Here is a 25772-nt window from a genome sequence, read left to right as displayed (position 1 = left end):
ACATGTCACCCATTGAGCATGTTTGGGATGCTCTGGATCAACGTTTACAACAGCATGTTCCAGTCCCTGCCAATATCCAGCAACTTCACAAAGCAGGAGTGGGACATCATTCCACAGGCCACAATCAACAGCCCGATCAACTCTATGTGAAGGAGATGTGTAGCGCTGCATGAGGCAAATAGTGGTCACACCAGAAACGGACTGGTTTTCTGATTCACACCCTACCCTTTTTTAAGGTATATGTGACCAGCAGATGCATATCTGTATTCCCAGTCATGTGAAATCCATAGATTAGGGCCTAATGAATTTATTTAAATTGACTGATTTCTTTATATGAACTGTAACTTAGTAAAATCTTTGAAATTGTTTAATGTTGCATTTATATATTTGCTCAATGCAAATAGGGAGCCAATTTGTTTTCAGCACTTTTATTTCCTTGTCTGAACAAAATTAGTTTTTCTCATGGCTCTCTCTTGTCCCTCTGCAGCAGACATATAGTCAGCAATATGTTTTGAACATCGAATCGCAATAAAATCACAGTATTGAAAGCGTCCTGAGTGGCGCAGCGGTCTAAAGCACTGCATCACAGTAATTGAGACGTTACTACAATAGCCAGGTTTGATTCCAGGCTGTGTCAGAGTCCCATAGGGCGGTGCACAATTGGCCCGGCGTCGTAAAGCTGGGGGTGCTTTACTTGGCTCATTGTGCTCTAGTGACTCCTGCTGACCAAGGATGGGTCTGAGGAGCTATTAAGGGTTGCAGCTAGCCTAGCTGTTAGCTAGCTCCATATCAACCTATTACACAACATGCCTACCACTTTGAAGATGCAAAATATTTTTTATAGTGAAACAAACAAGAAATAAGACAAAAATTCAGAAAAGTTGAGCGTGCATAACTATTCACCACCACAAAGTCAATACTTTGTAGAGCCACCTTTTGCAGCAATTACAGTTGCAAGTATCCTGGGGTATGTTTCTATAAGCTTGGAACATCTAGCCAGTGGGATTTTTGCCCATTCTTCAAAGCAAAACTGCTCCAGCTCCTTCAAGTTGGATGGGTTCTGCTGGTGTACAGCAATCTTTAAGTCATATCACAGATTCTCAATTGGATTGAGGTCTGTGCTTTGGCTAGGCCATTCCAAGACATTCAAATGTTCCACCTTAAACCACTCGAGTGTTGCTTTAGCAGTATGCTTAGTGTCATTGTCCTGTTGGAAGATGAACCTTTGTCCCAGTCTCAAATCTCTGGAAGACTGAATCAGTTTCCCTCAAGAAATTCCCTGTATTTAGCACCATCCATCATTCCTTCAATTCTGATCAGTCCCCAGTCCTTGTGGATGAAAAACATCCCCACAGCATGATACTGCCACCACCATACTTCACTGTGGTGATGTTGTTCTCGGGGTGATGAGAGGTGTTGGGTCTGTGCCAGACATAGCGTTTTCCTTGATGACCAAAAAGCTCAATTTTGGTCTCATCTGATCAGAGTCCCTTCTTCCATATGTTTGGGGAGTCTCCCACATGCCTTTTGGCAAACACCAAACATGTTTGCTAATTTTTTTCTTTAAACAATGGCTTTTTTTCTGACCACTCTTCCATAAAACCCAGGTCTGTGGAGTGTACGGCTTAAAGTAGTCATATGGACAGATACTTCAATCTCTGCTGTGGAGCTTTGCAGCTCGTTCGGGGTTATCTTTGGTCTCTTTGTTGCCTCTCTGATTAATGCCAACCTTGCCTGGTCCGTGAGTTTTGGTGGGCGGCCCTCTCTTGGCAGGTTTGTTGTGGCGCCTTATTCTTTAAAAAAATGTATAATGGATTTAATGGTGCTCCGTGGGATGTTCAAAGTTTCTGATATTTTTTTATAAGCCAACCCTGATCTGTACTTCTCCACAATCTTGTCCCTGACCTGTTTGGAGAGCTCCTTGGTCTTCATGGCGCTGCTTGCTTGGTGGTGCCCCTTGCTTAGTGGTGTTGCAGACTCTGGGGCCTTTCAGAACAGGTGTATATATACTGAGATCATGTGACAGATCATATGACACTTAGATTGCACACAGGTGGACTTTATTTAACTAATTGTGTGACTTCTAAAGGTAATTGGTTGCACCAGATCTTATTTAGAGGATTCATTGCAAAGGGGGTGAATACATATGCACGCACCACTCTCTGTTTTTTATTTTGGGAAATTTCTTGAAACAAGCTATTTTTTTCATTTCACTTCACCAATTTGCACTGTTTTGTGTATGTCCATTACACGAAATCCAAATAAAAATCCATTTAAATGACATGTTGTAATGCAACAAAATAGGAAAAACACCAAGAGGGATGAATACTTTTGCAAGCCACTGTATATCTTCCTTAACGAGTACTATCCTGAAGCTGTGCGCCAGAAGAGGAAAGAACTGATCCCAGTCATGAAAGCTGCCAGAGCGCGTGGGGACATTGGTTACATCCGCTATGACAGGCTCATTGTCCACCCACCCTCACTCCCAGAAGCCTGGAGGGGGTGAGAGAGCCAAGCCTATGGGTTCGTAGCCTCAACCCCGCAGCACGCACACACACACACACACACACACCACACACCACACACCACACACTACACACACACACACACACACACACACACACACACACACACACACACACACACACACACACACACACACACACACACACATTGATTAATGGACTGCTGAATGTATTTTTTTTTTATCTTGCTTTGCTTGCTCTTTTCAGTATTATGTCTATCTCTGATAAACTACCCAGGAAAGGGCTGAAAATAGCCCATATTAATATATGTAGCCTTATAAATAAGATTCATGAAACCAGTAACTTGCTAGCATCAGATAACATTAATATATTAGCAATTTCTGAGACTCGCTTAAATAATTAATTTGATGATGCAGCAGTAGCAAAACAAAGACATAACATCTATAGAAGAGACAGAAATGCTTACGGGGGAAGTTTTGCTGTATATATTTAGAGCCATGTCCCTGTAATGCTTAGAGAAGATCTTATATCAAGTGTTATTGAAGTTTTGTGGTTGCAGGTTTACTTGGCACATCTAAAGCCTTTTCTTTTGGAGTGCTTCTATAGGCCACCAAGTGCGAACAGTCAGCCTCTAAATAATATGTGTGAAATGCTTTAAAATGTATGTTATGTAAACAGGGAGGTCTACTTTCTTGGGGCCCTGAATATTGACTGGTTTTCATCAAGCTGTCCGCTCAAGACAAAGCTTCTCACTGTAACCAGTTCCTGTAATCTGGTTCAGGTTATTAATCAACCTACCAGGGTGTTTAACAAGAGGAAGCTTCTCACTGTAACCAGTGCCTGAAATCTGGTTCAGGTTATTAATCAATCTACCAGGGTGTTTACAAACACTACAGGGACAAGATCATCCACATGCATCAATCACATTTTTACTAATACTGTAGAGCTTTGTTCTAAAGCTGGATCACAATATAGTGGCTATATCCAGGAAAGCCAAAGTTCCAACAGCTGGGCCTAAAATAATGAGATCATACAAAAGATTTTGCTGTGACTTCAGTGGATGATGTTAAAAATATTTGTTGGTCTGATGTGATTAATGAGGATCATCCAGATGCTGCACTTGATGAATTTATGAAATTACTTCTTCTAATTATTGGTAAACATGGACCTGTTAAGAAACTGACTGTTAGAACTGTTAAGGATCCATGGATTGATGAGGAATTGAAAAACTGTATGGTTGAAAGAGATGGGGCAAAAGAAGTGGCTAATAAGTCTGGCTGTACATCTTACTTCAAATTGAGAAATGATGTGACTAAACTCCAAAAAAAGAAGAAGAAACTGTATTATGAAGCCAAGATCAATGATGGAAAAATACTTTGGAGTACTTTAAATGAAATAGTGTGCAGAAAGACATTCAACTCCATCTTTCATCGAATCAGATGGCTTATTCGTCACAAAACCATTTGATGTTGCCAATTATTTTAATGATTACCTCATTGGAAAAGTGGGCAAATGTAGGCAGGAAATCCCAACAACGAACAGTGAGCCATCGTATTCATGCATTGCAAGTTTAAATTCTGTAAAGTTAGCGTGGGAGAGGTCGAAAAATGATTGTTATCGATCAATAATGACAAACCTCCTGGCATTGACAACTTCGATGGAAAGCTACTGAGGATGGTAGCTGACTCTATAGTTACTCCTATCTGTTATATCTTTAATCTGAGCCTAGATGAAGGTGTTTGTCCTCAGGCCTGGAAGGAAGCAAAAGTCATTCCACTACCCAAGAGTGGTAAAGTGGCCTTTACTGGTTGTAACAGTAGAGCTATCAGCTTGCTGCCAGATCTTAGCAAACTGTTGGAAAAAGTGGTGTTTGACCAACTACAATGCTATTTCTTTTGTAAACAAATGAACAACAGACGTTCAGCACGCTTATGGAGAAAGGCACTCAACATGTACTACTGCACTGACACAAATGACTGATGATTGGGTGAAATAAATTGATAATAAGAAGATTGTGGGAGCTGTACTGTTAGATATTATTGACCATAACCATAACCTGCTGATGATTCAACTATATATACGCATCAGCAACCACAACTAATGGAGTCACTGAAACACTTAACAAAGAGATACAGTCTGTTTTGGAATGGGTGGCCAGTAATAAACTGGTCCTGAACATCTCTAAAACTAAGAGCATTGTATTTGGTACAAAACACTCCCTAAGCTCTAGACCTCAGCTGGATCTGGTAATGAATGGTGTGTCTGTTGAACAAGTTGAGGAGACTAAATTACTTGTCGTTACCTTAGATTGTAAACTGTCATGGTCAAAACATATAGATTAAATGGTTGTAAAGATGAGGAGAAGTCTGGCCGTAATAAAGAGATGTTCTGCTTTTTTGACACCACACTTCAAAAAAGCAAGTTCTGCAACCTCTAGTTTTGTCTAATCTTGATTATTGTCCAGTCATGTGGTCCAGTGCTGCAAGGAAAGACCTAGTTAAGTTGCAGCTGGCCCAGAACAGAGCGGCACGTTCTCCTCTTCATCGTAATCAGAGGGCTGATATAAATACTATGCAGCCAGTCTCTCTTGGCTAAGAGTTGAGTAGAGACTGACTGCATCACTTCTTCCTTTTTATCAGAAACATTAATGTGTTGAAAATCCCAAATTGTTTGCAATAGTCAACTTACACACAGCTCTGACACACACACACTTACCCCATCAGACATGCCACCAGGGGTCTTTTCATAGTCTCCAAATCCAGAACAAATTCAAGAAAGCGTATAGTATTATATCGAGCTCTTATTGCATGGAACTTCCTACCATCTCATATTGCTCAAATAAACAGCAAACCTGGTTTCAAAAAACAGATAAAGCAACACCTCGCGGCACAACTTATTTGACCTTGATAGTTTGTGTGTATGCATTGATATGTAGGCTACGTGTGCCTTTAAAAAATGTTCTGTATTATGTCATGTTTCATGTCTACACCTTGCTTTGGCGTTGTTTACAAACCATAAGCAGAACGTACGACCAAAGATAGTGGTAACCTTTCGTCTGTGGTGTGACTGTTAGCTCAGCAAGCTACTTACCAGCATATCGGCGAAAGCACACTGTGTTGTGACTGGTTGCCATGGCGTAAAATGAACCTTCCACTATTTTCCCGAAGAATGAAGACATCTGACTGCATTGGCTGCTTTTCCTTTCGGGTGGACAGGCTGCACCGAACATTATGAGCTTGTCACATTCTGAGGGAAGTTGCTTTATCAACTGGAGAGAACATCCAATGGGTCTCGCCAGAAAGCTAATTCTGAAGACGGATGCTGTACCATCACTCACAGTGAATCTTGTAAGCGCTGACCACAATGTTAAGTATCAGAGTGTGATGAGTCTGACACGGTAGCCAACATTTTTTTTTGGGGGGGGGGGGGGGGGTCGGGGGACTAAGGTTTAATAAATGCAACTGTGGATGCTTTGACTTGTGAACGGTATATTGTCTGTAACACACCTGATAGTCATGACATGGTTGTTATTCTATCATCCCCATGCCATCTACATTGAGTCTCAGCAACAGCTGACACAAAAGAATGTTGTCCACAAAAGGAGTTGGGTGTGTATAGTATTTGTAATTTTCCCTGGAAATCATATATCGCCAATCCATGGTGTGGTTTGTGGTCTTACAGTTTCAAATTTCAATTAGCATACAATTTCTGCGCCCCCATCAAAATCCGATTCTTTAAAATACAAATATCTGGTTTTTTTTGCATGGGATGCGTCTCAATCCACCACATCTGCTGAAATCTCCCTTCCCCATCTGCTGATATCCCCCTTCCCCATCTGCTGATATTCCCCTTCCCCATCTGCTGATATCCCCCTTCCCCATCTGCTGATATCCCCCTTCCCCATCTGCTGATATCCCCCTTCCCCATCTGCTGATATCCCCCTTCCCCATCTGCAGTGAAAGGTGTCAGAGCTAGAGCAGTGTTTGTCAGACCATGAGACATCCCAAAAGTCTGTTTTCTCACAAAAACGTCTAAAAATATATATCTATATATATTCCCCTCCATGGAAAGATGAAACTCCCACGGGGGGACCAGGGTTCAATTCCCACGGGGGGACCAGGATGAATATGTATGAACTTTCCAATTTGTAAGTCGCTCTGGATAAGAGCGTCTGCTAAATGAATTAAAAACAATAAAAACAAAAAACAAACTCTCACCAACACGATGGCGTTCTCCGCTTTGCTCTACGACCCCCACAGCCGATCTGCCAACTTCTGTCTGTAGGGTCTGAACAGTTTGGGCTACACACTAATATGACCCCTCTGTGGAAAGGTGAGACTCCCATGAACATGTCGGTTGTATTGCTCTAGGATGCCCACAGGCCTCACAAGACTCATCTGAAGGTCCCCCGGTACCAGTTGAAAACAATGTATGAAAGTATACATTATACGGAGACTGTTTAGTGCCAACAATAAGGGGTTAAATACATGTCAAATAAAAAATGTAAATGTTCCCTGATCTTTCTTATATCGCTCAGATCCTAATAGATCTAATCAAAAATCTAAATAATTCAACTTTATTGACAACAACTGAAAGTCACTTTCTGAGCACTTCTACGATGGGCAAATAGGTATGGAAGGTTTTGTTCAAATCAAAAGGGGTTGCTGTCAAAAAGTGATAGAATTTAAATGGATTTACCCACATGCTACGCTGTAATGACAATAAAACACTATTCTCCATGAAAGGGATAGTTCACCCAAATTACAAAATTAAACATTTGTTTTCTTACCCTGTAATAAGTCTATGGACAAGGTATGACAGCAATCCATGCTTTGGTTTTATTTTCCTGACACTGTTTCCAAATGCTAACATTTAATCATTTGTGGCACAAATCCCATTCAAGTCATGATACCAATGTTCGCACTTTTCACGGATCGTGTCCACATCATCCGAAAGTATCTACAATTGACTGTGAAGCTCAACAATGTCACTTATTGAACATGATACACAAAAAATGCTAATATATCAGTAGCATGACTTGAATGGGATTTGTGCCACAAATGCTTACAGGGTAAAGAAACCAATATGTCATTTTGTAATTTGGGTGGACTATCCCTTTAAGAATATTAGAACTCCATTATGCTGAAAATATGTTCTCCAGGTGCAATAGTGACAGGTAACAGTGAGCAGGGGGTAGAAGTTGTGCCCATTGGAGGGTTGCAGACCTATCTATATTTAGATCAGCACTGTCGCAGCTACAACAGTGAACACAATTCATCCTACCCATAGACACAGACAACAAAAAACATGCACCAAAGTAAGCTCACTCACAAACAATGAAGAACAACATAGAATCTGGTCACAAAGCACAGCTTCTCTTCTGCAGATCGACGTAGTAGTCATTAAACAGACGTTCTTATCCAGAGCGACTTACATGTGCAATTAGGGTTAAGAGCCTTACTCAAGGGCATATCAACAGATTTATTTTTAACTAGTCTGCTCAGGGATCCGAACCAGCGACCTTTCGGTTACTGGCCCAACGCTCTTACCTACTGCCCCGCCGCCCAGGTCGTTGTCTAATTATTATCTGATCAAAAAATCACTTGTGATCTTGCTTAAACCCTATGGTTCAAAGCCTGTTGTGCAATTGTGAGTGTTGGGACTGAGAGTAACAGCAAAACTAGTTTGTGTTGTGAGGACCGGAGATGGTTAAGTTCTCAGGTCAGGGACAGGACACCAAACCCTCATGTCTCTACATGCTTCCTGCTGTAGTTTATTGTGTGTGCGTGCGTGTGCGTGTGTGTGTATGTGTGTGTGTATGTGAGGGCCAGGTGCTAATCTATACACCCAGCTACATGGTTCTAGATTGCATGGCTATAAACTACAACAATCCCTACTCCCTCTGGAATGACAGTGATTAAGGCATAGTGGACGCATGGTCAAACGTCTCCAAACCGAGTGCCAATATCTGGCCCCTGGCAATCAGGAACATCAACCCTCTTGCTCAGACAGCATTGGTCCACATGACCACTTCCCCCATCTCTACTGTCATCCTTCACATGGTCATCAAACCACACCACCTTCACATGGTCATCAGACCACACCACCTTCACATGGTCATCAGACCACACCGCCTTCACATGGTCATCAGACCACACCACCTTCACATGGTCATCAGACCACACCACCTTCACATGGTCATCAGACCACACCACCTTCACATGGTCATCAGACCACACCGCCTTCACATGGTCATCAGACCACACCGCCTTCACATGGTCATCAAACCACACCACCTTCACATGGTCATCAGACCACACCACCTTCATATGGTCATCAGACCACGCCACCTTCACATGGTCATCAGACCACGCCACCTTCACATGGTCATCAGACCACACCACCTTCACATGGTCATCAGAACACACCACCTTCACATGGTCATCAGACCACACCGCCTTCACATGGTCATCAGACCACACCACCTTCACATGGTCATCAGACCACACCACCTTCACATGGTCATCAAACCACACCACCTTCACATGGTCATCAGACCACACCACCTTCACATGGTCATCAGACCACACCACCTTCACATGGTCATCAGAACACACCACCTTCACATGGTCATCAGACCACACCGCCTTCACATGGTCATCAGACCACACCACCTTCACATGGTCATCAGACCACGCTACCTTCAGTAGTTGATGTCTGCCATGAGTCTCCATGCTTCCCCATTCCTCTATTCACTTGAAAAGACAATGCATTTGCTATGCTCATTCTATAAGTGTTCATTTAGCTTGTTAGAGTCAGCCCACACCATAATGTATGTTCTGGTCATAGGAGCTAATGTTGTGCATGTGACAGTGCTGAGAAGACTGATGGTGGTCACAATATGACGTCTGCCAGTGATGAGACAAACAAGCAGTCTCTCTCTCTCTCAAGATGACCTGTTCAATCGCCATAGCAGACCCCATTATCTACGTGAGGCACTGAATGAATCATTCACATGAGGCGGCAGCCTGGCGGATAAGGAGAGTTGGGCCAGTATCTGAAAGGTTGCGTGATCGAATCCCCAGGCTGACAAGGTAAAAATCTGTCGTTCTGCCCCTGTGCAAGGCAGTTAACCCACTGTTCCTTGTTTGCTGTGGATGTTGATTAAGGCAGCCCTCCGCATCTCTCTGATTCAGAGGGGCTGGGTTAGCTGCCTTGCTTTGCAACTTCCGGCACCGACTGAGATGGCCGCCTCGCTTCGCGTTCCTAGGAAAATATGCAGTATTTAGTTTTTTTATGTGTTATTCCTTACATTGGTACCCCAGGTAATCTTAGGTTTCATTACATACAGTCGGGAGGAACTACTGAATATAAGAGCAATGTCAACTCACCATCGTTACAACCAGGAATATGACTTTCCCGAAGCGGTTCCAGTGTTTTGCCTTCCACCCAATACAATGGATCTGATCCCAGCCGGCGACCCTAAGCGACGCCGTAAAAGGGGCAAACGAAGCGGTCTCCTGGTCAGGCTTCGGAGACGGGCACATCGCGCTCCACTCCCTAGCATACTACTCGCCAATGTCCAGTCTCTTGACAATAAGGTTGATGAAATCCGAGCAAGGGTAACATTCCAGAGAGACATCAGAGATTGTAACGTTCTCTGCTTCACGGAAACATGGCTCACTCAAGAGACGCTAATGGAGTCGGTGCAGCCAGCTGGTTTCTTCACGCATCGCGCCGACAGAAACAAACATCTTTCTGGTAAGAAGAGGGGCGGTGGTGTATGCCTTATGATTAACGAGACGTGGTGTGATCATAACAACATACAGGAACTCAAGTCATTCTGTTCACCTGATCTAGAATTCCTCACAATCAAATGTCGACCGCATTATCTGCCAAGGGAATTCTCTTCGATTATAATCACAGACGTATATATTCCCCCCCAAGCAGACACATCGATGGCCCTGAACGAACTTTATCTGACTCTTTGTAAACTGTAAACCACACACCCTGAGGCTGCATTCATCGTAGCTGGGGATTTAAACAAGGCTAATCTGAAAACAAAACTCCATAAATTCTATCAGCATATCGATTGTGCTACCAGGGCTGGTAAAACCTTGGATCATTGTTATACTAACTTCCGCAACGCATATAAGGCCCTCCCCCGCCCTCCTTTCGGAAAAGCTGACCACGACTCCATTTTGTTGCTTCCAGCCTACAAACAGAAACTAAAACAACAAGCTCCCTCGCTCAGGTCTGTTCAACGCTGGTCCGTCCAATCTGATTCCACGCTTCAAGACTGCTTCGATCACGTGGATTGGGATATGTTCCGCATTGCGTCCAACAACAATATTGACGAATACGCTGATTCGGTGAGCGAGTTCATTAGAAAGTGCATTGACGATGTCGTACCCACAGCAACGATTAAAACATTCCCAAACCAGAAACCGTGGATTGATGGCAGCATTCGCGTGAAACTGAAAGCGCGAACCACTGCTTTTAACCAGGGCGAGGTGACCGGAAACATGACCGAATACAAACAGTGTAGCTATTCTCTCCGCAAGGCAATCAAACAAGCTAAGTCCCAGTATGGAGACAAAGTAGAGTCGCAATTCAACAGCTCAGACACAAGAGGTATGTGGCAGGGTCTACAGTCAATCACGGATTACAATGCACGCCTCCAACTCAATCATCAAGTTTGCGGACGACACTACAGGGGTAGGCTTGATTACCAACAACAACGAGACGACCTACAGAGAGGAGGTGAGGGCCCTCGGAGTGTGGTGTCAGAAAAACAACCTCTCACTCAACGTCAACAAAACAAAGGAGATGATTGTGGACTTCAGGAAACAGCAGAGGGAGCACCCCCCTATCCACATCGATGGGACAGTAATGGAGAAGGTGGAAAGTTTTAAGTTCCTCGGTGTACACATCACACGGACAAACTGAATTGGTCCACCTACACAGACAGCGTTGTGAAGAAGGCGCAGCAGCGCCTCTTCAACCTCAGGAGGCTGAAGAAATTCGGCTTGTCACCAAAAGCACTCACAAACTTCTACAGATGCACAATCGAGAGCATCCTGACAGGCTGTATCACCGCCTGGTACGGCAACTGCTCCGCCCACAACCGTAAGGCTCTCCAGAGGGTAGTGAGGTCTGCACAACGCATCACCGAGGGCAAACTACCTGCCCTCCAGTACACCTACACCACCCGATGTCACAGGAAGGCCATAAAGATCATCAAGGACAACAACCACCCAAGCCACTGCCTGTTCACCCCGCTATCATCCAGAAGGCGAGGTCAGTACAGGTGCATCAAAGCATGGACTGAGAGACTGAAAAACAGCTTCTATCTCAAGGCCATCAGAGTGTTAAACAGCCACCACTAACATTTAGTGGCCGCTGCCAACATACTGACTCAACTCCAGCCACTTTAATAATGGGAATTAATGGAAATTATGTAAAAATGTACCACTAGCCACTTTAAACAATGGCACTTAATATAATGTTTACATACCCTACATTACTCATCTCATATGTATATGTATATACTGTACTCTATATCATCTACTGCATTTTGCCATCTTTATGTAATACATGTATCACTAGCCACTTTAAACTATGCCACTTTATGTTTACATACCCTACATTACTCATCTCATATGTATATACTGTCCTCTATACCATCTACTGCATCTTGCCTATGCCGTTCTGTACCATCACTCATTCATATATCTTTATGTACATATTCTTTATCCCTTTACACTTGTGTGTATAAGGTAGTAGTTGTGGAATTGTTAGGTTAGATTACTTGTAGGTTATTACTGCATTGTCGGAACTAGAAGCACAAGCATTTTGCTACACTCGCATTAACATCTGCTAACCATGTGTATGTGACAAATACAATTTGATTTGATTTGAAATGTGGAAGACACATTTCAGTTGAATGCATTCAGTTGTATAACTGACTAGGTATCTTCCTTTAATACACCTCATTACAAGTGAAAAAAGTCACATAGAACTCCCAGGAATCATGGGGCCTGTCACTTTTGATTTAAAGATGTCCCACTCAGCCCAATATGGTGCTCTCCGTATCAATGAGTATAGCCTGGCAGCCATGCAAAATGTGGCTACTGTTGTAACCAATGACCTGGACAACAGAAAGTGTAGTTGGACATGTTCCACAAACTGGATTTGGATCAAAGTGGAAGACTGCTCAGAAAATGACTCCTTAAGTTCATATAAAAAGACCTCTCTGCTGTAAAACATGAAAAACCAAGAGCAGGGCAACACCCAAATTCCCATATTCATCACTGTTAGCAAATACCCATGCCTATTTCATAAGCTAAAATATCAGCCTGCTGACCAAACTGTATTGAGCAAGAACAGTGAGGTTTTAAGGTAGATAAAAGCTCTTACTTGTTTAACGTTAGGTCCAGTACAAATCTGGAGCCAAAGGCCTCTAACTGGAAACTGGCTTGGGCAAGATGGATTGCCTGTGGAACAGACAGACTGTTAAACACATCACTGTGAAAACACTGGTCACTGTTTTCACTTCTTATCAGGCTGTTTCCCTTTCTAATTGTAGGTATATTGGGAGAATGGTCACCCTTGATAATGGTAATGGTAAGAGTAGATATAGCGCTATACAAATTAAATTTATTATTATTATTATTAGTTAATAACCATATAACTAGATTCTTATAGTCATGGGTATTACATTGAGAAATTGCAACTGTAATAATGACTGTAAGGAATGGCATGCCAACTTCAGTGCCAATGCAAGTTAAGTAAGTCCCTTGCATATCAAGTAAAATAGTTAATCACCCTCACAATGCTCTCATTGATGATTCCGTCTATCATTTCAATCAATTTATACCCATTCATCAGTTTACTTTATCCGGTGTGCCAACATGGACAAGAGTACTTCCATTGACAAGTATAACCTCACCGCAACTCTGAGGCTGTAATAGGATGACCATCCCATATGCATATTAGTCTGGTATGTTGTCATACCTGGTCATGACCATCTGTGACCTGGTTCCTAGCCCGGGTGTCCAGGTCATGGTAAGTGCTCTCTGAGTCCTCCTTCAGGTAGTAGATGAGCCGAGAGGGGTAGGTGATCGCATGCTCAGCCTCACGGTGACTTGTGTTGTCTGTGACCGCTGCTGCAGTTGCCATTCGCTCCAACAATAATGGTTCTGTGTCCCTCTCCACCACCTCATTCTCTCCTCCTTGAGAGAGTGCAGAAGAGGAAATACCCCTCACCACCACACGAGCATGTGACAGTCAGCCGGCACTCTGCATAGCCCCCACATAAGGAAGCCTGTCAATCATAATCTAATCATGTAAAACATTTCTGCTACTGCAGGAAGTGCTCATGACTTCCCCATTCCTCCTGGATACAGAGGAGAGTGAAGTACATATTGCTGTATACTGTTGTAAAGTACATATTGCTGTATACTGTTGTAAAGTACATATTGCTGTATACTGTTGTAAAGTACATATTGCTGTATACTGTTGTAAAGTACATATTGCTGTATACTGTTGTAAAGTACATATTGCTGTATACTGTTGTAAAGTACATATTGCTGTATACTGTTGTAAAGTACATATTGCTGTATACTGTTGTAAAGTACATATTGCTGTATACTGTTGTAGAGTACATATTGCTATATACTGTTGTGTATTCAGACCATTTGAGTATAGCAGGGTATGGCAGTAAACTATGACATCACATTTTCAAAATCTACCTAAAAAATTATACCTGGTGATTCCCATAAAAATGCTATGCTTACAATGAAATACACAATAATAAAAACTCAAAATAATGTAAAATTCCATTACATAAATCTTTAGCTGACTTCAACAAAAAGAAACAGATCAATTGAATATGACAGACTGGGTAAACTACTTTATGTTCTGTTGAATATTATTCTACTAATAGCAGTTCAATTCATAATAAAATATTATTCTACTATTGGAAATAGCACCGTTCAATTCATAATATAATATTATTCTACTATTGGAAATAGCACAGTTCAATTCTTAATATAAGCGCCTTGATAAGGTCAATGCTGGGAAATAATGTCTCAAAGATCAGCAGTTTATAAAGGTGTTTATAATATTACCAATATTACTAATAATTTCGTGGAAATATTCAGTCAATAATATTTCTCAAATACTGGAGCCTGTGAGTTCAAATAGACTTTTATTACAATATAATAAAAGCCGAGCTGGTTCATGAAAACAACTGCCTTTTCAACCTCGGCACACACTCATTTGTCCTCCTTATGTCACACTCATAGTAACTCCTCTTCATGACTCATCCCCTCTGGCATTTAGTCACCATTATCTTATTGCCTTGCACTGGTTTTAGTTTGGTTTCACATTAGGGCATGGAACCATTCGAGCCATAGCACTGGTACAAAAATAAACAGACATGTCATCCTGCTAACTCCTCCGAATTGAACACTCATGTTCTGGAAAAGTCCCAATAGGCGTAACCATAGCAACGCTTAGATATTAGGCCATAGCACTGGTACAGAAATAAAAAGTCATGTCCCCTCCCCAGACAGGTGCCTGTCTAATGGTGTCTAATGACCCAGAGCACATATAGAGTGCACTATTCTCGCTGGCTCCTCTGAAATGAGCACACATGTTCTGGAAAATAGCCAATAATAACTGGACAAAATGGTAGGCCTAGAGTTAAAAGGAGTTAATGTCAAACATTCCTCACAGGGTTAATTTATATATATTTCATGTACATAACCTGAACAAAAAGATACTGAGCCCACTCTCTCAACGTAACTTATAAAGACTTGTCCTCCGGACCAGACACTTCCGTCCCAAATTAGAAACAGCATAGCGAGAAAAACTAACATCTCAATCATATCTATCAGATAAGGAGCATGCAAGTTATTAGATGTACCTGATACCGACTGACTGGGCTAAGAACATGCAAGTAGGCTACATACCGATTGATGCTATGGATGAATGGAGCCCGGATGCAAGGATGCTCACGAGCAAATTTGCTAGAAATATCAAATGCATGATTCATATTTGATATTTTAAAATATATGTATATCAACACGTCAACGCAGTAATTATCTTCCGGCCCGTTATAGCGGGGGAGATGTCGTTTACGGGAATTTTTTCATGTATCCAGTCAGTAGGGGAGACGACTCCTGCAGCATCGGGCGCGGGGCGAATGGAAAGCGATGGCCAGCTACTCGAAATCAACCAGCAGACTCCTATGCTGCATCCGCTCAAGTGCGGTGTTTTTACAATTCAATATAAATCCACGTTTTGCCCGCGCGCACATAGCACAGGCTCGTGCACGAGCTTTAAAAGTACAAGCAAGTGCTTTTTCACAGGGAAGATATCCCCCGCATCCCGCATCCCAGAGATCATCTGCTTGCACTGCTTCCCATCCCTACTACTGCATTAACGTATTGTAGTGTATAATGTCATGTCTATCCTGATTCCCACTGTATTTTACACAGTTAAAATAAATAGTGAGCAGTTTTGTGATACGGTGGGTAGTATAATGTGTATTGCCTATGTATTTTACAGACTGATTATTAGCATTTTACTGTATTCTGCTCCACAGTGCCTATCTCTGTCTAATCTCACAGTGATAAACATCATAACAGTTGAAGAGCTATTTTGATGGGAAATATTTGTATTGTTTTTGTCGATCATCGTGGTCTTCCCTTAAACAGGGTAAGAGTGTTCATTAAAATGCAGCAAAATTAGTGGGATTTTGTTGACTGACTAAAGTCTAGACTAAATGGATTATGATCTGTCTTGGGATACAGATTCCCACACAGACAGATCGTTTACGATCGGAGCTAGTAAGATGGTATATCTGCTTCGCTAAGGCTATAGTTCAAAGGACACAATTAATGTCAATGATTGCCTGCATTTCATTTTGCCTGTGTTTTAAATATTTGATAAAGCTTTGCATAAAACACGTGGCACCGTCAGATTTCATGTCCACAGCACTTTTAAGCAGTCAAGGAAATGCTCACAGAAGGCAGTATTTCAATCATGTTTTTAAGACAGCAAGTCCAGTTCAAATAATGTATGGGTCCAACAATTTCACACAGACACACACACACACACACACACACACACACACACACACACACACACACACACACACACACACACACACACACACACATCCTATCATGAGGCGGCAGGTAGTCTAGCGGGTAAGAGCTTTTTTAGACCAATAACCGAAAGGTCGCTGGTTTGAATTCTAACCCGTCGATGTGCCCTTGAGCAAGGTATTGAGCTGATATTGAGCTGCCCCTAGTTGCTCTGGATAAGAGTGTCTGCTAAATTACTCAAATGTAAATGTTCCTGCAGGATCTGACAGCTCCCCACTCAGGGCTAAATGGGTCTGCAGTGGAATGGTCGCTGAGCAGAGATAAGAGAAAAGCCTGTTTTGTTATCTCACGACGCAAGAGGGGGGGTAATACGTGAGCAGTGCTCCACCTAAAGGACATCGTTTGGAGATTTAATTTGCACCAACTGATTTTTTAGCTTCATCAATCAATCAAACAACAACTTTGGAATGCTGAGGATTTTCATTTCGTAATTTATACTTACTTGACATCAAATCTACAATCTGCACAAGATGATAAGGAGTGATTGTTAAACATCCAAATAATGTAATATCTGTATTCGTGATGACCAGGGTTACTTACAGGACTCTTTTTAAAAATTTTTTTTTGATTTAGACTGATTTAGAGTCGGTATATTGAGCTGCTCCTGTACGATGTGCTACACTACAGTAAATCATGTTGGTTGGTTAGATTGTGTGTTCCCTTGTAGGCTGGTGCTTAGAACTTCTGAGATTTGATTGCCAGTGGTCAACCAGTCGGAAATCCGTCCTGAACTATTCTAGAAATCATGCGATCTTTTTTTGACAGACTACAAGTATACCGATTGTACAATCTTACACAAAGCATTCCTTTACCCCAGTACTTCTCATTCTTATACAGCGCAAGTGACGCGTCAGTGGACGCGCCTACTGAACGACAACACACCTCCTCCAATATGTATTACGGCGTAACGGGTTTATGCACAGCACAGACTAACGAAGATACCCGAACAGGAACAATACCCCAACTCCAGTGATAAAATAGGGATGGAGATTGGAATTTCAATTAAACATATCACCGATTGAGACAAATGGTAAAGTATTGGCAGTTGCTATAGCCTAACTACGTTTACGCCGTTGAACTTCTGAAAGTTTTTATTTTGGGTGATTCCGACTCCGAGAGGATTGGCAGGACATAGTAACTTTCAGCGACTGGAAGGTATGTATATATATAGGCTACTGTATAAGTAGACTAGGCTTTCGTGGCTGTTGGATAACGCATAGGAAAATGGACAGCATCCGCAAAATATCAGATGTAGTTTTTTTCTGATCAATCAGTGTTATCTGTATTTTATAGAATACGCCCAGCCCACGCATGTCTATGTTAGTATTAGTTTTATAGCTCACATACTCTATCATGTGGCAAATTATTTTAAAACAAAATAATTTTTTATTTGGCCTGCAGTTAAATGGAAGATTATGTTGTACGGGTTTTTAAGTGTTTCTCCTGTTGTCGTCAGTTTATATCTGATTATAGACCTTCAAGGCCTAAGTTAGAGGAACTGAGACTGAAGAGACGTGTTGTCCACATTTGTGTAGGTTGGAGGTTTCCTGTGTTTCAAGGTCACAAGTTTGTTAATGCCCAGAAGAAACAGACAAGCAGGATGATTTCCTGATGTTGTGTGTGTGTGTGTGTGTGTGTGTGTGTGTGTGTGTGTGTGTGTGTGTGTGTGTGTGTGTGTGTGTGTGTGTGTGTGTGTAGGGTGTGGGCACTCCACATCCGCTCTTTTTCTAGTTGGCTTACTAATGATGACACTCTCTTCCAGGATAAGGACCAACCCAGCTGTATTTTACAATCTCCGTTTTAAAACAACTCGAGGAACCGGGATAATTACAAGGACATTTGTGTCAAAGAAGTGCAAGGGGCATTCAGGTGAAGAATCTATGATATCAAAACATTATGGGCTATTATGACAAAACAGAAAATCTGGTAACATATATTAAGTTCTTATACTCGTTCGGTTACACAGTAATTAACTGTTAAAATTAGTAATTATTGTTTCTAAACTACACCAGTACAAGAGCAACTTGTAAAGTTTTACTGAAAAATCCACATATTGAAAGGATGTATCTTATCATTGCTTTCTCATTCTTGCAGGACCTCTGCTTACAAATGGTAGGTGGTGTTGCAGCAATGGAAGAATCCATGGACGACTATGACAATTACACCTACGATTATCTGGAGTATGGAGACTTGGAAGAAGAAAAAGTCAGAGATGGATACTCTCAAAAGGAGGCTATACACATCATATCAGTAGTCATGTATAGTATTTCATTTGTGCTCGGTGTCACTGGCAATGGAATAGTCATATGGGTGATGACATTTAAAAGCAAACGGACAGTGAACAGTGTATGGTTGCTGAACATGGCTATAGCAGATTTTGTGTTTGTGCTCTTTTTACCCTTCTCCATCGACTACGTTCTTCGAGACTTCCACTGGTCCTTTGGGCTGGTCATGTGTAAACTCAACTCGTTTGTGTCTGTGATGAACATGTATGCCAGTGTGCTCTTTCTCACAATGCTCAGTCTAGACAGGTATGTCTCATTGATTCACCTTAGCTGGTCTCAGAGGTGTCGCAGTGTATGGCGAGCCTGGATCGTATGTGGCTGTGTGTGGGGGGTGTCTGCTCTACTGAGCCTCCCTACCCTGATATTCCGTGACACTGTGAGTTACCGTGACCGGGTGATGTGCTTCAACAACTTTAATGTCCAGGATAGACATACAGCTGCTGTGAGACACATTACATTGGTGGTCATCCGTGCTGCAGTGGGATTCCTACTGCCCTTCAGTGCCGTCTGTGTGACTGGAATTCTCCTGGCAATCAAAGTCCACCAGTCGAACGATTCTGTGTGCCTGTCTAGCTTTTCTAAGACAGTTTCAGCTGTCATTCTGGCCTTCTTTTTGTGCTGGGCACCATTCCATACCCTTAGTTTAATGGAGCTTTCCTTAAACTCATCACTGTACCTGCATGCTGTTCTGAAGACAGGCTTTCCTCTTGCTACTAGCTTAGCCTATTTCAACAGCTGCGTCAACCCCTTCATCTACATGCTGGTGGGTAAGAAGGTTCGCCAGCTCCTGAAACGCTCGTGTCTGGACATCACAAAGAGTACTCTGCGGGAGCTCAACCAGTCCATCTCTGCAACTGAATCAGTGCCTATAGCAGACATAAGACCTCCATACATCAGTTCACCACAGGATCCCACAGAATCATCAACGGTTTGATTATACTGACCTAATCCCACAGTTACCTATAGCAGAAGCCATCAGAAACTGCCCTTTGACCTAATCCCACAGTTACCTATAGCAGAAGCCATCAGAAACTGCCCTTTGACCTAATCCCACAGTTACCTATAGCAGAAACCATCAGAAACTGCCCTTAGACCTAATCCCACAGTTACTTATAGCAGAAAACATCAGAAACTGACCTTTGACCTAATCCCACAGTTACCTATAGCAGAAACCATCAGAAACTGACCTTTGACCTAATCCCACAGTTACCTATAGCAGAAACCATCAGAAACTGCCATTTGACCTAAAAGAGCCAGCCTGACAATTATTTTAGTCCAAATGTGACTTATTTTATATTTTACTTCAGTGTAACATTTGTGCTAGTTGTTTGAGTTGGATACTTCCAAGTAGCAATTACTTTGAGTGCCAACGTCTGTTTGAGTGACCTCATAGGAAAACTTGAGTAAAGACGTGCGCTAAAAGTATAGCACAGGGGAAAAGAGGCAACTTTAATGATTTTAAAAAGAAGTATCTGATCCTATTTACACCAAAGACAAATAGGAAAGGAGGCCACCCTTCCCCACTTTATCTGTAACAGACTGTCTCTGGAGCAGGTTCTCTCTGAAACAGGCTGTCTCTGGAACAGGCTGTCTCTGGAACAGGTTCTCTCTGGAACAGGCTGTCTCTGGAACAGACTGTCTCTGGAACAGGTTCTCTCTGAAACAGACTGTCTCTGGAACAGGTTCTCTCTGAAACAGACTGTCTCTGGAACAGGTTCTCTCTGGAACAGACTGTCTCTGGAACAGGTTCTCTCTGAAACAGACTGTCTCTGAAAGAGGTTGTCTCTGGAACAGACTGTCTCTGGAAGAGGTTGTCTCTGGAACAGACTGTCTCTGGAACAGGTTCTCTCTGGAACAGGCTGTCTCTGGAACAGGTTCTCTCTGAAACAGGCTGTCTCTGGAAGAGGTTGTCTCTGGAACAGACTGTCTCTGGAACAGACTGTCTCTGGAACAGGTTCTCTCTGAAACAGGCTGTCTCTGGAAGAGGTTGTCTCTGGAACAGACTGTCTCTGGAAGAGGTTGTCTCTGGAACAGACTGTCTCTGGAACAGGTTCTCTCTGGAACAGGCTGTCTCTGGAACAGGTTCTCTCTGAAACAGGCTGTCTCTGGAAGAGGCTGTCTCTGGAAGAGGTTGTCTCTGGAACAGACTGTCTCTGGAACAGGCTGTCTCTGGAACAGGCTGTCTCTGGAACAGGCTGTCTCTGGAACAGGCTGTCTCTGGAACAGGCTGTCTCTGGAACAGGCTGTCTCTGGAACAGGTTCTCTCTGAAACAGGCTGTCTCTGGAACAGGTTCTCTCTGAAACAGGCTGTCTCTGGAACAGGTTGTCTCTGAAACAGACTGTCTCTGGAACAGGCTGTCTCTGGAACAGGCTGTCTCTGGAACAGGCTGTCTCTGGAACAGGCTGTCTCTGGAACAGGCTGTCTCTGGAACAGGCTGTCTCTGGAACAGGCTGTCTCTGGAACAGGCTGTCTCTGGAACAGGTTCTCTCTGAAACAGGTTCTCTCTGAAACAGGCTGTCTCTGGAACAGGTTGTCTCTGAAACAGGCTGTCTCTGGAACAGGCTGTCTCTGGAACAGGCTGTCTCTGGAACAGGCTGTCTCTGGAAGAGGCTGTCTCTGGAAGAGGCTGTCTCTGGAAGAGGCTGTCTCTGGAAGAGGCTGTCTCTGGAAGAGGCTGTCTCTGGAACAGGCTGTCTCTGGAACAGGTTGTCTCTGGAACAGGCTGTCTCTGGAACAGGCTGTCTCTGGAACAGACTGTCTCTGGAACAGACTGTCTCTGGAACAGGCTGTCTCTGGAACAGGCTGTCTCTGGAAGAGGTTGTCTCTGGAACAGGCTGTCTCTGGAACAGGCTGTCTCTGGAACAGGCTGTCTCTGGAACAGGCTGTCTCTGGAACAGGCTGTCTCTGGAACAGGCTGTCTCTGGAACAGGCTGTCTCTGGAACAGGCTGTCTCTGGAACAGGCTGTCTCTGGAACAGGTTGTCTCTGGAACAGACTGTCTCTGGAACAGGCTGTCTCTGGAACAGGGATGATTAGAAGCAGATCTACCATTTTCATAAACACTTTCTATTTAGATTTCGGTCATCAAACAAATCCAAGTTTAACCCTGACGGGAATTTAGTCCTTCTCTTTCTTATTACGTTGAAACATTTGCCATTACAAGTTGATTTGCTGTTGTAGTGTACTCTGTTATTATATGGCTGCTGTACACATGCACACAAATTCTAGTAGGTCGTTCTTTATATTTTCTAATTATATTAAGCGTATAAATTAATCTCAATGTTTACATGACATTTTCCAATAGTGTTCACATTATTGGAACACTATCACTGTGTGGGATTTTTTTTGTGGCAATTTGAAATATATGAGGGAAATTTGGCATGCAATTGATTTGTTAATTGTAATATACTTGAGTCAAAGGAATAAACAATGAATCCAATCCGTTCTCTGTGGGTTTTAATATGTATTCCTTCTGTGTTATACAGACGCAGTGCCAGAAGTGCCGCTATATAGAGTGGTCTAACAGGACCAACGGTATATTGCCTGTAACCTCAATTATGGTCACAATACCCTGTAGATGGAATGAAAATACTACACACATAGTTGATGAAAGCAGGAAACACCAGACCTGAATACCTAACACGTATTCACGTATAGCTAGAGAGTGTTGCCGCTCTCCACTCTCACAGATGTGCATTTCCAATAAAGGCGTTTCGCTGTACTTGTGCACGTGACAATAAAACTTGAAACAGTACATCACTTAGTCCTAACTGCTGGCTTCCTGAAGTTCAGTCCTTTCACGGGTGTCGTCGTCTGATGAGGAAGAATCAGACCAAAGCGCAGCGTGGTAAGTGTTCATGACTTTTATTGAACTGAACACTGAAACAAAAATAACAAAGTGAATAACGAAACCGAAAGAGTCCTGTCAGGTGCAGAAAACACTAAACAGAAAATAACTACCCACAAAACACAGGTGGGAAAATGCTACCTAAGTATGGTTCCCAATCAGAGACAACAACAGACAGCTGTCCCTGATTGAGAACCATACCCGGCCAAAACAAAGAAATACAAAACATAGAAAAATGAACATAGAATGCCCACCCAAATCACACCCTGACCAAACCAAAATAGAGACATAAAAAGCTCTCTAAGGTCAGGGAGTGACAGTCCAGTTGGTTACAATGTAAATGCAGCTATTCCTGTTATTGCCAAAACCCCCCACAGCAAACAAACCCAGATGAGTTTAGTTTGGTTGAGTGAAGTCCACATCTGGGACCATAGCCTCAAAGAACATCAACTGTATCATGGTTGTATTAATTACCCCCATTTCTTCCGTCAATATTATCATGCCTGCCCCCGCTCCCTCTCTCTGCACTCAAGCGCACCAGGCGGCCCATCATTACGCACACCTGTCATCATCGTTACGCGCATCAGCGCTTCCTTGGACTCACCTGGACTCCATCACTTATTGATTGCCTCCCCTATATCTGTCAATTCCTCAGTTTAATCCCCGTGTCAGCATTAATGTTGTTTTGTTACCCCTGTCCAGACGCTGTCCTTGATGAGTGTCATGTCGGTTATTTATTAAATATTCTCTCCCTGTACTTGCTTCTCGTCTCCAAGTGTATGTCCTCACAAATATATTGATACAATGCTTGGAAAAATGGGCTATTGACATTTGATTCAGATTAGTTTAACTGGCAAATGGATGGAATTGTTTAATAAAAATAATTTGGAATGAATGAAAGCAGATTAGGGTTTTTGGACATTTAAATCTGAGATTTCGGCACAATTTGAATTGAATAGAGATAGGAATGAAAATCAATTGCATCTCAGTGAAGCAAAAACATTCTGCATGTCATTGATGGAAATCAATTGCTCAGCCAGTGAGAACATCTGAAATTCTCTCACATGACGTGCAAAGAAATTACCAGTAGACTAATTTACAGATTAAAAAAACAACTGAAATGTTTATTGTTGAATAGTTGTGTTTAATTAAAAATACTAACATGTTTATTGTTGAGTAGCTGTGTTCACTATTGGTAGATAATGCATTCATGGAGATATGGCAATTTATTGATTAGATAGCAGTGTTGGGGAGTAGTAAGCAACATGTACACTACCATTCAAAAGTTTGGGGTCAGTTAGAAATGTCATTGTTTTCCATGAAAACATACATGAAATGAGTTGCAAAATGAAAAGGAAATATAGTCCAGACGTTGACAAGGTTATACAGTTGAAGTCAGAAGTTTACATACACGTTAGCAAAATACATTTAAACTCTGTTTTTCACAAATCCTGAGATTTAATCCCAGTAAAAATTCCCTCTCTTAAGTCAGTTAGGATCACCACTTTATCTTAAGAATGTGAAATGTCAGAATAATAGTAGAGAGACTGATTTATTTCAGCTTCTATTTCTTTCATCACATTCCCAGTGGGTCAGAAGTTAACATACACTCAATTAGTATTTGGTATCATTGCCTTTAAATTATTTAACTTGGGTCAAACGTTTTAGGTAGCCTTCCACAAGCTTCCCACAACAAGTTGGATGAATTTTGGCCCATTCCTCCTGACAGAGCTGGTGTAACTGAGTCATGTTTGTAGGCCTTGCTCACACACTTTTTCAGTTCTGCTCACAAATTTTCTATGGGATTGAGGTCAGGGCTTTGTGATGGCCACTCCAATACCTTGACTTTGTTGTCCTTAAGCCATTTTGCCACAACTTTGGAAGTATGCTTGGGGTCATTGTCCATTTGGAAGACCCATTTGTGACCAAGCTTTAACTTCCAGACTGATGTCTTGAGATGTTGCTTCAATATATCCACATTATTTTCCTGCCTCATGATGCCATCTATTTTGTGAAGTGCACCAGTCCCTCCTGCAGCAAAGCACCCCCACAACATGATGCTGCCACCGGCGTGCTTCACGCTTGCGTTGGTGTTCTTTGGCTTGCAAGCCTCCTCCAAACATAACGATGGTCATTATGGCCAAACAGTTATATTTTTGTTTCATCAGACCAGAGGACATTTCTCCAAAAAATACAATCTTTGTCCCCATGTGCAGTTGCAAACCATAGTCTGGCTTTTTTTATGGCGGTTTTGGAGCAGTGGCTTCTTCCTTGCTGAGCGGCCTTTCAGGTTATGTCGATTTAGGACTCATTTTACTGTGGATATAGATACTTTTGTACCTGTTTCCTCCAGCATCTTCACAAGGTCCTTTGCTGTTGTTCTGGGATTGATTTTCACTTTTGCACCACACAGCAAAAATCTCTAGGAGACAGAACGCGTCTCTTTCCTGAGCGGTATGGCGGCTGCGTGGTCCCATGGTGTTTATACTTTTGTTTGTACCGATGAACGTGGTACCTTCAGGCGTCTGGAAATTGCTCTCAAGGATGAACCAGACTTGTGGAGGTCTACAATTTTTTTTCTGAGGTCTTGGCTGATTTCTTTTGATTTTTCCATGATGTCAAGCAAAGAGGCCCTGAAGGTAGGCCTTGAAATACATCCACAGGTACACCTCCAATTGACTCAAATTATGTCAATTCGCCTATCATAAGCTTCTAAAGCCATGACATCCTTTTCTGGAATTTTCCAAGCTGTTTAAAGGCACAGTCAACTTAGTGTATGTAAACTTCTGACCCACTGGAATTGTGATACAGTGAATTACAAGTGAAATAATCTGTCTGTAAACAATTGTTGGAAAAATTACTTGTGTCATGCACAAAGTAGATGTCCTAACCGACTTGCCAAAACTATAGTTTGTTTAACAAGAAATTTGTGGAGTGGTTGAAAAACGAGTTTTAATGACTCCAACCTAAGTGTATA

At 42.3% G+C, this 25772-nt stretch overlaps 2 protein-coding genes across 4 annotated transcripts in view; one reads left to right on the top strand and one right to left on the bottom strand.

Moving 5' to 3' along the window:
- Positions 1 to 15901, bottom strand: part of LOC129816702 (disintegrin and metalloproteinase domain-containing protein 23-like) — a 52994-nt gene extending 37093 nt beyond the window's left edge. For 2 of the 3 annotated variants that reach the window (XR_008753593.1, XM_055871502.1), the window contains exons 1-3: positions 15464 to 15901; positions 13503 to 13720; positions 12906 to 12982 (exon numbers count right to left, since the gene is read on the bottom strand). Coding sequence is in view for 2 of the 3 variants with exons in the window: in XM_055871502.1 (XP_055727477.1) it covers positions 12906 to 12982; positions 13503 to 13720; positions 15464 to 15539 (371 nt within the window). In the remaining variant the exon portion in view is untranslated. The remainder of the gene's footprint in view (positions 1 to 12905; positions 12983 to 13502; positions 13721 to 15463) is intronic. The other variant, XM_055871501.1, reaches the window with a different exon arrangement.
- A 1659-nt stretch (positions 15902 to 17560) lies between these two features.
- On the top strand, positions 17561 to 20645 carry LOC129817043 (chemerin-like receptor 2). Its single transcript, XM_055872026.1, has 3 exons — positions 17561 to 17818; positions 18426 to 18532; positions 18758 to 20645. The coding sequence occupies exon 3, from the start codon at positions 18773 to 18775 to the stop codon at positions 19880 to 19882; it is 1110 nt and encodes a 369-aa protein (XP_055728001.1). The 5' UTR covers positions 17561 to 17818; positions 18426 to 18532; positions 18758 to 18772; the 3' UTR covers positions 19883 to 20645.
- The last annotated feature ends 5127 nt before the right edge of the window (positions 20646 to 25772 follow it).

This window comes from Salvelinus fontinalis, chromosome 19 (assembly GCF_029448725.1).
Source record: "Salvelinus fontinalis isolate EN_2023a chromosome 19, ASM2944872v1, whole genome shotgun sequence".
NCBI classification, from domain to species: domain Eukaryota; kingdom Metazoa; phylum Chordata; class Actinopteri; order Salmoniformes; family Salmonidae; genus Salvelinus; species Salvelinus fontinalis.
This window is presented reverse-complemented; position numbering and strand designations above follow the sequence as displayed.

What these genes read in the sequence shown, in the direction of transcription:
- LOC129817043 (XM_055872026.1), top strand. Translation starts at nt 18,773, where the DNA reads ATGGTAGGTGGTGTTGCAGCAATGGAAGAATCCATGGACGACTATGAC.